The sequence below is a fragment of the Vidua macroura genome, chromosome Z (genome assembly GCF_024509145.1).
Source record: "Vidua macroura isolate BioBank_ID:100142 chromosome Z, ASM2450914v1, whole genome shotgun sequence".
NCBI lineage: Eukaryota > Metazoa > Chordata > Aves > Passeriformes > Viduidae > Vidua > Vidua macroura.
The window spans coordinates 16,298,690-16,311,216 of NC_071611.1; the positions used below are offsets into that span (position 1 = coordinate 16,298,690).

Here is a 12,527-nt window from a genome sequence, read left to right on the forward strand (position 1 = left end):
GCCGCCCCGAGCACCGCCCGGGCCGCAACCTGTTACTTTAAGGGCGGGCGGGGCGGGGCGGGGCCGCGCGGAGGAGCTTGCGCACCATTGGCTGTCGCGCGGGGCCGGTGCCGCCCCTGGCACTTACTACTGTGTCCCTCAGTCTGTGTCAGGCAGGAGAGCGGTGCGCATGCGCGGCGGGCGCTGCGCTGGCCGGCGGGGTTGGGGCGAGCGCTGGGGCTGCTGCGCGCGGGGAGCGGGAGCGCGGGGAGCCGGAGCCGGAGCGGGAGCGCGAGCGCGGGGAGCCGGAGCCGCGAGCCAGAGCCGGCAGCCGCCGCAGCCGGCTGGAGCAGCAAAACAGAGGATGCCTGCCTCCCGCTCGCCGCTTCTCTGCGCGCCCGCCATCTCCTCCACGTCCTCATGAATTAGGGCTGCGCGGTGGGGGTGGGGGACGGCAGCGAGCGCCCCGGCGAAACCGGCGCCCCAGGCATGGCCGGCTCGGTGAGTGAGTAGCGCGGGTCTCCTCCAGCCCTCCGCCCCGCGCTGCCCGGTGCCGCCGGGAAGGGGCTGGCGTGACCGGGAATTTCTCTTCGCGTGCGGTTTTCCCTGCCTCTCGCTGCTCCCGGCGGCGGCGCGGCGCGCGCACGCACTTGGGGAGAGCCTGGTCCTGCCGCCGCAGCGCGGGCAGCGAGCGCGGAGGCGCCGAGGGCAGGACGGAGCGTCCCTGTCAGCGGGCCCCGGATCACCTCCCCGCGCTCTCCCGGTGACACCGAGAGCTGTCCTACGCCCTCGCCTGTGGGGCCGTTTTTCTGTTGTTGCAGCGGTGCCTTGCTGGCTTTGGCAACTCTTCCCCCACCAAATCCTTTCTGCCGTGTTTATGGTACGGCTGTGTCCGTGTGTCCCCGTACTGCCCGCGATGGGTCCGGTTCCCCCCGGCCGCCAACCCCGTCTCCGTTTGTTGGGGCGCTCACCGGCCGCTCCCCTGCTCTTCCCCCGCAGTGTGCCGTCCAGGTGAAGCTGGAGCTGGGGCACCGAGCCCAGGTCAGGAAGAAACCTACCGTGGAGGGCTTCACCCACGACTGGATGGTGTTTGTCCGAGGGCCTGAGCACAGCAACATTCAGCACTTCGTGGAGAAAGTCATTTTTCACCTGCACGAGAGCTTCCCCAGGCCGAAAAGAGGTAGTGGGGTCTCCCCTGGGATGAGCGCTTGGAGGCGGCCCGGAGCGGGCGCAGGCGGTGGGTCTGTGCCGGTCTCGGTGGAGAACAAAAGCGGTCGCCAGTGCGGTGGTGGGCTGCCGGGGCTCTCTCCCGCCGCTTGTAGGGCTGTCCGGGGTCAGGAGGGGCTTCACTCTGCCCCTTCATGCACTTGCCGCCGCGGGGACGTCAGCTCCCGGTTGCCTGTGGTCGCAAAGCTTGGTCCGGCCGTGGGTCTGGGTCCCGACTCCTTCTGGTCTCTCGGTGGTTGGTGGGACTGAGTTAGCTCCTCCGTAGGTCCTCACTGGCGATTTTTGCCCACGTGTTACTTCCTTCTGGCTGGTGTTGTTTTCTCCCGATGTCCTGTATAACTGGAAATAGGGATGCCTGTACATGTGTTACTGTTCCAATTTTGGTACTTGTGTTTGGATTCCTTCAACACCCTGCTTGTTCATCTCCTGGGTTTCATATTTTTGTGAGTACATAAAAAAGTCTCAAAAGCTGCATTTGTGGTGCATACGTGGTGCATTTATACCCATACAAGTCTGGCTGGGAGACATGTAAGAACCCTTTTGTTTTCAGGTCTGTCTCCGGAACGTTTGCTTGTCTTGACTATTGTAGTGGGATTGGTTGAGGTAACAGTACAAATAAAAGAAGTGAGCAGGTTTATTTATCTATACAGACACAATGCTTAGGCATTATTTTTCATTTGATTTGTAATCTTTATTGGCATCTAGTACTTCTCCAGTTCCTTAGAACAAAATCATCATAAATTGTGTCTGCTTGGAGCTAGTGGGGGATAAATTGAATGTTCATGGAGCAAAAGAGAGAAAAATTTTGAGTGTTGAGATAAAAAAGCTTTGCTTTGTGGTAGGATAAAAACATATAGTTTGATTTAATATTTCACCGTTGGAAAATACCAAGCTGTGACTTTTTTATATCAGTGACTTTGTTTTCTCTAAAATACTTTCCTTCTTTTAAGCATCAGAGTGTAAGAATTACATTATTTCAGCTTCAGAGTTTATCCTCTGAAGTACAGACTATTAATTCCCTTTTATTTTCCAGTGTAGTTTTTGGATCTATTTAAATCTGTGCAGTACTATGCAAACAGTTTTCTGTGAATTGTATGAAATACTGCAGTATTATTGTTGAATTAAATTGCCCAGCTTGTCTTGTGAGTCTTCCTCTTGCTTTCCTCTCTTTCTTATGCAAAAAACATGACTTTAAGTCAGTCTAAATAGTTTGGCAGAAAAACTCCTGAGAACAGATCTAAGAAGCCTAAATAGCTGAGATAGTATTATTCATATTTAATGAATTAGATGATGTATCATTAAATCAGTGGTTAATACTTGAAGCCCGGTCTGCATAGAGGTTGTTGGTGGTCCTCTCTGCTTTTATTATCTCTACTATATTTATTTACATGCTGAAAACATGAATCTGCTTCCCAAATTTGGTTGCTAGATGTGATGTGGAGCTTGCTAATAAGAATATAGTTCAGGACTTTTGCAAGTGAGGGATACATCATTTGCTACTTGCTTTGTGTCTCCAGCTGCTGACTTCAGGTATACAGTCATTTAAGTAATGGTTTTAAAGTGTTTATTTTGGGGTTTTGTTTGTATGCATCATTTTCATGATGTGGCAACTGCTGGGAAGGATGCCCTCTTGTATTAGCCTGGGAGGGGACTTGTACAGTGCTTGTACCTGCCTTGGATTGTAGGAGAACTCTGCAGCCACTCTCATTCAGCAGATTATAACCTGGATGGCAGGCACTCCATTCACTTCTGGGCTTTGTTTAGCCTCCTGAAACTACTGATACTGAAGAAATTTCAGGTCCATGAAATTACACCTGGGGAGTGATCCATGTATGAATTACCTAGAATGTTTTCCGCTATTGTAAAGTGTTCAAAAGGATGGTGGGAATGTGTGCCTTGTAAGTGGGAGTAGTTTGTCTTTCTACTTTAGAAGTACTGTTAAAATTTTTGACAGAAGTATTCGAAGGTGGTTTTTTTTTTTTGGTCTCTGTAAATCAGTGCTACTAGTTTGGTTTTGGTGTTGCATATTTAATAGGAACGATATGCGTGTTTGAAGTGTTAGTCAAACGATCTGTTTTCACTTTGTCTGCAGTTATATACTTGATTATTTTAGTGTAGGATAATTTACCATTTTGAGATACCCGGTAATTTCACAAACTTTTCCTGAGCCATGGGTTTAGCATGCTGAAATTAGGTGTATAAGATTAATCAAAAGCAAGTACTAGTATACTGGCTAGTCATAATAATGCCTAGTTGTCTGATAAGTGTTCTTTTTATCTCTGCATTCATGATAAGAGTGTCTGCTCTGAGATGTATGCATGTTAGGAAGAATTTTAGTTCATTAGGTCTATCTGTAAAGCTCAATTTGAAAATAATGAACCAACATGCTAAGGTAGGTGTTATTAACTCATAAAGTATTTCTGTTACTAGATCACTTTTTACTAGGGACACAGTAATTCCAGCTACCAGGGGAGGCAGGGGAGATAAATTATTGCCAGGTCATTTGCTTTGCAAATTTATGAGAATAGCTGGATAAACTGTCAGTTTGGCAGCTACAACTATAGCTTTGCTTATCTGTTTATGCTAGAAATTTTGGAAATGCTAGATGTTGGCAGTGAGTTTGCAAAGGTGTGTCCAAGTGTTTGTTCTGCTAATAGTTGCTACAGAGCAAGCAGGGTCCTGTATCCCAAAGTTGCATTAGTTTTAAGGTGGCAACATTACTGGGGTGGTGTTCAGTCACTGGAGTGCAGAGCAGGTTGGTTTGTGTGTGTTGGCAGGATGGAGGGGTGATGGTGACTGACAGGGGACAAAGTGTAGATAAGCTTGAGTGACCTGATAAAATAGTACTCTTCATCTTTCAGTCTGTTGCACCTTAAAATCCTGAGCTTGAGACAATGGTTTTATTGCTTTCTGTTTGCCTTATGATAACTGAGTGCCTAAGTTTATCCTTGCATGGTGGAGCATACAGGAGTGTGCAGTGATTTGTCCTTTTTACTTCATCCCATTCAATGGCCTGCTCTGCTGATTTCCATAAGTAGTTTCACGGGGGGGTGGCAACAGGACTGCTAGTTAAAGAGAGTAGAGTCATACCCAGACTCAATTTCAGATAGTATTTGCAAGACAAAAGCTCGCTAGGATCGTCATGTAATCACAAATGCTGCTATTTACAAATCTTTTCTGCTGATGTAAATTGGTTGAGAGAAGATACGGAGAATTTTTAAGATTCTGCCTTTATTTCAAAGTATGTGCTGCTTATATTTCATCATTCATGTGAAGAACATTGGCTTGTGTGTAGAAGTGAAGTATTTTAAAGTATGTCTGTGAAACAAGGTGTGTCATCAGATTGTGGTTAGTTTTGATCCACTGCTATATTACCTCTGAAAGAGGAGCTGTTGTTCTTGCATTGTAATCTGTCTCGTTAATTGCATGGATGCTAGGCAATGTAGAAATATTTTTATCTCCTTGCCCGGCAAATGCTTATGCTCTTCAACAGTTGCCTGGCTTGCTCTTTCTCTTACAGTATTTCAGTTGGATAAGGAAACATATATTTTATATTTTGATGACTTGTAAGCACACCTCAAAAATGGCATTGGAACTAGTGTGTTCTGAATGGTTAAATTTCTGCTAATCAGTGGTATTTTTTGACAAACTAAATTTTTTCAAATAAAAAAAAAAAGGGTGGGCAGTATTTCTGTGCTAATAGCTTAGTCAATGTGAAAATGTTGGTTTGGTTACTGCAATGTAACTTTAAAAATGGGAGATGTTGCTTTTCTCTGTGGAGCTGAGAGCAATGCTGCTTAGTGCATCTCTTAGCTCAATAAATTTTACAATGATATAGCAAAGTGGTGGAAGTAAAGCTGCTTGGTATTCTACAGGAAGGACTTGCTGCAGTTGTATTCTAGAAAGTTCACATTTCCAGCATTGGTTGTTTTCATTAAGGTAATCTGTTAGTGTAGGATGAGATTTTAGTGAATCATAACAGTTTGAAATATATTTAGTTACTGTAAAAGATGCCTTTTCCTATTCTTATTAAATTATTTTTCCTTTTCATGATTTTTAACTGCAAAAAAAAAAAAAAAAAAAACAAAACAAAAACCCAAAAAACTTTTAGTGCTCCATTTAAAGTCAATGAGAGTCTTAACTCTATTAATTTTAGTGAACTGAGCAATGTGAGCATAGGGACCTATAAGCAGATTCTTCCCAGATGATTGAAGTTTTCCTTTCAGACCAGCTAGTGAAGGCAGACCATCAAGATTACTAAGCAGGCAACCAGTTTTATGATGTGTATTTTATTAGAATATTTAGCTACATTTGTAAGAACTTAGATCAGTTTTAGGTCAGTTTTCTTTGCTTTTTTCCCCTCTTAAATTTGCCTGAGCCTAACCATCTAAGTATGATAGGCACACAGGGATTTCTTTTTCGTCAATCTAACGGATACAGGTTTGATACTGCATCTTTTAGGCCAGTTATGGCTCTTAGCTGCAAAATGGTCACACGGAATGACTGATATGTAGTGAAGAATTTCATTTGTTTAACATGAAACTCTTCAGACTTAATTTTACTACTACTGAGTATGAAGGTGAATGGCTTTGAGAATGCATGTGTGGTTTTAGGTGCACTTTCTAATTCAGCCAATAGCAATTCAAAAGGACATTTTGCAGACTTAAAAGATATTGCAAAGTGTTTCAGTATAGGAAAGCTATCACATGTTATAGTTACATGAGTGACATCAGTAAATAATTGGTGGCTTTGATTTTAAGATACTATGTGCACAGAAAACCCAGTTTCTAATAAATAATTTCATCTCATTGGTATGACTCAAAAAATAATCACATTCAAAGCCAATATTTAGGCTTTATTTAGATGTAAATAGTGTGGAAAAAACTGGGAAATAATAAGGCTGCTGCATCTTCCAGTGTCAAAAACTTTTCTAGTCTATTTGCACAATTTTTTAGCTGGTTTAGTTGTGCGAATTATGTGTTCAATATGTGCTTATTTTAATTTAATGGGAGGGATACTACTCCTACCTACATTTCTTCTCCCTGTAAGCATGTTTCTGCAAGGGTAAATGTTGATTTCTGCCTGAAACTACCGATCAATTCTGACTCTCTTAAGCTGTAAAAGATGAATCTTGGTTATTTCACATTAAGTTAATTTGTATAGTGTTTACTTGCTGAAACAGTTTTTTTAATCTTAAGAAACTCTAGTTGCTTCTTACTAAAGCTACAATATTAATATTTATTGATTGTAGCTCTTCTAGGTTTTAGATGGCAGGAAGTGTAGTGTCAGGGCTGTTGTACAAGAGATTTTTGGATAGCTGTAGAATACTGCTTGCTTGAAGTAGAGAAAAACAGATGTGTAAGATCATATCTATCACTTTTTTTAGTAAGATGAGGGAGAAGCCTCAGTATTAAAACTGGAGTTAGTTAAATTTATTTAAGAAAATGAAAACAGGTGTGGTGTTCAATAATTATTGTTATGACTCTATTTACATCTGTACAGTTTTTATATGTAGAAAAATAAATGTGTCAAATGTTTAAACTTTATTATTTACAGTTACAGGTTAGGCAATATGAACTGCAGACATATTGTCTGCTAAGATTTAGTAAGTTGTAAAATGTTGGACATAAATTTGTTACGATTTTTTTTGGTGGTACGAAGGCTATTCTTTTAACAATGTTGTGCAGTATGGTTAGGACTTGGTTTTTGTGTGTTTGGTTTGATTTTGGGGTTTTTCATTCAGGTTTTGGGGAGAAATGTTGAAGGGGATTAATCTGTCCTTTGTTCTAGTAGAATCTGTTAAAAAGACAACTTGATACATTCAGGTGGCAACCCGAATGTAAAGCTTGTTGATGATCCTTGCAATAACTGGGGAAAACACAGTTAATTTATACATGTTTAATCCAGAATTAAATCTATAGGCTGCTGAAGCTTGACTACATGAATTTTTGTGAGATTCTTGTGATGAACATCTGCAATTTTAAACCAACAGAATTTAGTTTGTAGGCAACCTTCCTTTTTCTTCCTGTCCTGGCAGTGATTGATAGACATATATAAAGACAAAGGAAGAGTCAAATTCTAACAGTTATGTACGTTTGCATGAAAATAATGATTTCTCATCTTGTCATAAAACACTTAGCTTGTAATTCAAGATGTTGTTTGCTTTTTGTATGATTTTTGCTTTTTTGATATGCCTTTTAGTATATAAAGGGCTGGAAGAACAGACTGCTGTATGAAATATTTGTATGCTTACTTAAATATATGTGTGGGAATTGATTTTAAAAATAAATCTATGCATGTCATTGGAGCTCTTATCAGTATCTTTGGCTTAATTCTCTCCCTTGCTTGCCAGGTATGGGCTGTATCACACTGTTAATCCTGTGCCAAACTCCTGCACTGACTCTGGCTTTCTAGAGTACAGATTTGTTTCTTTGAGCTTCCTGGATGAGCTCAGTGGGTCTGTATGAGTTTGATTTTAAACTTTGTGCACGCTGTGGTAACAGAGTCTTGACAGCTATAATGTCATCTAAAAGATAGATCAAATGTAATTTTTTTTAAAATGCAATTCAGATATTCTGAGCAGCTGATGCTTACAAATTGCAATTGAATGACTGCAGTTACTTGTCCATAATTCTATGTAAAAAACCACATTACTATACACAGTAGGATGTATGTATTTTTCATAGAGCATTTGGTCACAAAGGTAAATACTGGCATAGGAGTTTCTATTTTCAAATGTTTATGATAACAAAGTGAATTATTACATGTTACAAAGCAAAACGAGTAGAACTGAATGAGCAGTTGAAGTGGATTGATTTTGCTGATGATGCCTATGATATATTGTGGTTGGCAGTAAATCTAAATTTACTATTTGCAACTACTTTTCTAAAGCTTGTACAGAAGAATTCCACCTAGTTCAGTGGGACACTAATTGTTCTGCTTTTTCTAGATAGAAGTAATGTGAACATAACATACATCTTGAAATAGGGGTTGACAGACAAGGTGTAGGCTTATAGGGGAAATTGAGGGCTATATATACTTAGTATACTTTCTTATACTTGTATACTTAGAGGAAGACAATATTTTACCTTTCGTATGCAAGCTTTAAAGGGCAAGTTATCCAAGAAGGAAAAGTGTGGAGATTCAGTGTAAACAGAGCTACTTGATGTAGATAGCAATCATGTTTTTTTCCATCATCTGCGTGGAAAAATGGCAGGTCCAAAAATATTTGCAGTTTCTTGACGCAGCCTTTCTTGTAATGAATTTTGATTGATTGGTATTAAATGGGTAAGTGGAGTTTTAATTCCTCTTGTTATCCTGTACCAGGCTCTATAATAAAAAATATGCACATTTTGCATAATGTAAATTCCAAGTAAGTATTTTGTTGAAGAACTTGGTAGAAATAATTTACACAATGGGAGTTCGTGTCATCACAGCACTGGCGCCATGTTTTAATGAAAAGGAGAGAGTGGATTAAACCTGAAATCTTGTGTGCTCTCTGAATGTGGAGATGCACAGATCTGGCTTAATATTCCAGGGCAGGTATTTGTAGTTAGGATGATGCCAGATGTTTGTTTTTTTTCTTCTTGCCCAGCCTTCTTACAGCACACTGTAATTCTGGATACTCTTGGTGTCCTAAAATGACTTAGTATGCCTACAAAGGAAAACAAAACTATGTGAAAGAGTAAAGTATATTGAAATTGTACAGTCTTTGACTTGTTTCTGTGGAAAGGTCTTCATGAGTATTGCTTTGAAATAGCTCTAACAAAGTGTTTCTTTAAATATTGTTAAACATAAAAAGTTGAAAAGCTTTCACATTTAAAAGAGTCGTGCACCCTTGTAATATTTTGAGGTGGTGTTTTGTCTTTGTGGTGTAAGCTTTTGCTAGGGGAAAGAAATGAACACTAGTAAGCAGAATAGTAAGATTAGTTATTTTTGGCCAGATCCAATGCCTTTGCACCCCATTTTCCAGTTGCTGCCTTTCACTGGAGGAGTGCTTAGTAAGTGGAGGTACTACAGAGAGTGTGTTGTGCACAGTGTGTGCTCACTTGCTCCATCTGTCTCACAGGGCTTGTTGTGCTGAGCACTGGCCCAGCAGGGACTGCATTCCAGGGCCTGGCTCCTGTGTAGCCAGGGAGTGACCGACTGGACAGGTTGACAAGGAGACAAAGGTGGATATCTACTGCCAGTGGATAACTCTGCATAGGATCAACACTGGAGTTTTTAAGAAATGGGGAGGAAGACTGTGGAATGGTTTTGTTGTGTTTGAAGACTGCATATGGAAAGTACTTATGTAGATTGTTCCCCAAATTTAGTATCTGACAAGAGGATGGAAGTGCAGTTGAACTAGTTTTGGACAAGGTCAGCTAATTATACAAAGATGTTCTCAACAAGTAAATTTCAGATATCTAAATAACAATGAGCTGGGCATTGGCATGAGGAATAGCAAGGAATAAAGAGATAATGATAAGAAACATACTTAAAAAGTATATATATTTTTGTGGGATTGAAAAAAACTCCAAAAGGTGTGTTTTGTAAATGTATTGCTTTGTCTAGTCTTTCCTTTAGAGGTTGCCAAAGTAATCTTTGTTTGCTGTACAGAAATCAGGAGATACATTTCTTGTAAATGTCTCTGTAATATTGAAGGTTCCTTCTCTATTTTGTTGTTGCTACTATTAGGGTTATGTCTCTTAGAGCTGCAAAGGTCTACTCCTGTCTGTGATTAAATTCTGCACTGTTAAGACTAAATCTTTTTGGCACTCAAATTGTTAATTCCTTGCCTGGGTGTCAGTAATGTGTCTGAAGTGTTTTTAAGTGTGTGGCTTCTGTGAGTATTGTAAATGATTCCATTTGTACCTAGTAAATATTCTAAAACAAAAGGTCCCAACTTAAATTTGGTGAGGGGTTTTTGGCCCCTTTCAGTTGTGCTGTGTTTTAGCCTATTTCTGCAGAATATTGCTGCTTTTTTTTTTTTCTTTTCAGTAAAAAGTATTCTACCCATATCCTGTAGTCTATTCATTATTCATTGCTGTTAGGTTAATAGAAATGGCAATATAGCCATAGAGTTGCATTATCCTTACTATTTGAAGAGTAGAGATGTTTCAAGAAGACTTCTCAGGCTGTAATTTTTTTTTTTTTTTTGAGATTGGTCTGAATGTAAGACTCTTTTGCTTGAGTAACAGGCAACCAGAACACATAAATGTGTTCCCTATCCTGTGGTCTTAAACTCCTCTCCGTGTGAGTAGGGGGTGGTAATAACCCTTCAACCAGTGTCTGTAATTACCTACTATCCTTTCTTGTAAGGATACTGGCTTTTATCATTCTCTGTATAAATTCTTTCCTAGGTAATTCTTTTAATAAAAGATATTACAGCTGACTTAAAAGTGCTGTACAGTATTTGTGTATAAATTACTATGAAGCAACTCCAGCCAAGCTTTTAAGTGCCTTTGGCAGTTGTGTGCAAATGCACCAAGACCAGCCCTTGAACCTAAATCAAATAAGGCAGCCAGCATCAGTAAAATACTTGTTTCCTTCTGCAGGCATTGCTGCCCCATCCTAGCACTGCACTTTTAGTGGGTATTGCCTGGAAACTAAATAGAAACAAATTTGTTTCTATGAAGCAGATGTACATTAGGTTACTTCCTTGAATTTGTGGTATAATAGAGGGAAAATCAAACAATCGCGGCAGACCTTGCAGGTGTTGAAACAAAAGTTCTGTTGTATTAGATTACTGATCTTGGACTGCAGGGATATTTCCTTACATTTTTGTCTTAATGCCTGAACTGAAATTTACATTAGTTGAAATACTAATAAACTATTTGAAGATTGACATTTTAGGCATACAATCAAAAGTAGCTATTGTATTTCAATATGGAATATTTAAATTGTGGGTTGGGCTTTTTTTTTTTAATTTTATTTTATTTATTTGTTTAGGAGTAGTTTAAATCTAGTAAGTTGTCAATATGTGTATTCTAGTCAATGAAAAATTTTATATTTTGGTTTAAGTTCCTTTCTTTGTAGTCTGTCCTCAGATCTAGACAACAATATTTTCTTGATTAAAACCTAAATTAAGCTCTGTTTTATAAAATCAGTTTAAAAAGCATTTGATATATATGTATTAAGTATACACCTTGCACACAATCTGTAAATGTGTTTACATATATTGTAATTCCATAGACTTTGTGATTTTGGAACCTAATACAGTGATTAGATCAGTTTGCTTGCCTTGAAACTTCAATTACTTAATCTAAACTCAGAAAATTTCCGGAATATCCTTTTACTGAACAGTTTTATTCTGAAATACAGAAAACTGACCTTTGTATCTTTGCATGAAAAACACCAAAGGAAAATAATGGTGATTAAGACTGGCATGCAAGATAAGGCATTGAAGATAAGGCTTCTTCTTCCTGTTCTCTGGAGAGAGTTTTCTTTCATTCATTTTTATGCATTTTATGCAGCCTGTTGTACTGTACATTAATACTACATAGCTGGTGTCTAACCCACTTCTGTAGTCACTTTCACAAAACCACTTGGGGGCCCATTGTGGGCCCAATGACTTAACTGCAGATTAGGGATATATTATGTGGAAGATGCCTCTAGCAACAGCCAGGTATGGGATTGAAAGGGTTTTTGCCATTTTAGTTGCCAAAGTTAAGAAGGGTGGACTTCATAAAAATTAGGGGAAATTCTAAATGATCATGAGAAGCATGTTTTTTCAAAAGTGCCACAAAAGAATGGGAGGTGGGCACCAATCAGGAAAGGCCAAATATTCAAGGTTACTCTCCCTCTTTTGGTATTCACTTTATTGACCAAACTATTTGTTAGAGATCACCAGGTTGTTACTTACTTTTAAGAGGATGGATTTAGAATGAAATTGTCATTGTCTGTTGGTTTATTTTTTTGTGGGTTTTTTTGTGTTTTTTTTTTTTTTTTTTTTTTTTTTTTTTTTTTTTTGTGGGTTTGTTTTTTTTTTTGTGATTTGATGGCTTTGGGTGTCGCTAATTTTATGCAGCACCTCTAGAATGTGGTGCCTCATTTATACAAATTACGCATGTACTCATTTATACAGCCTTAGAATAAAGAGTCCATAATTCTGATTTAATATTGATTCTGTGTATTTGCATTCATACTGTGTGCCTGTGCACAGTAGGAATTACTGGCAAAAAAATTTTAGCCTTCAACCAAAAAACAGCAGACACTTAAATAGCAGGGAGTTTAAAGATGTTTTGTATTTTTTGTGCATCTACATCAATGTGAATTATATTACTCAAATAATATCTTCTTTGGCCAATATGAAAGTTTCTCTAATGTAAAGAAAAATA

At 39.5% G+C, this 12,527-nt stretch overlaps 1 protein-coding gene across 4 annotated transcripts in view; it reads left to right on the plus strand.

Moving 5' to 3' along the window:
- The first annotated feature begins 272 nt into the window (after window positions 1-272).
- Window positions 273-12,527, plus strand: part of MLLT3 (MLLT3 super elongation complex subunit) — a 119,817-nt gene continuing 107,562 nt past the window's right edge. For 2 of the 4 annotated variants that reach the window (XM_054003839.1, XM_054003840.1), the window contains exons 1-2: window positions 274-480; window positions 979-1,159. In XM_054003839.1, coding sequence (XP_053859814.1) covers window positions 469-480; window positions 979-1,159 — 193 coding nt within the window. In that variant the 5' untranslated portion in view covers window positions 274-468. Of the gene's footprint in view, window positions 481-978; window positions 1,160-12,527 lie in introns of all 4 variants that reach the window. The other 2 variants (XM_054003842.1, XM_054003838.1) reach the window with 2 other exon arrangements.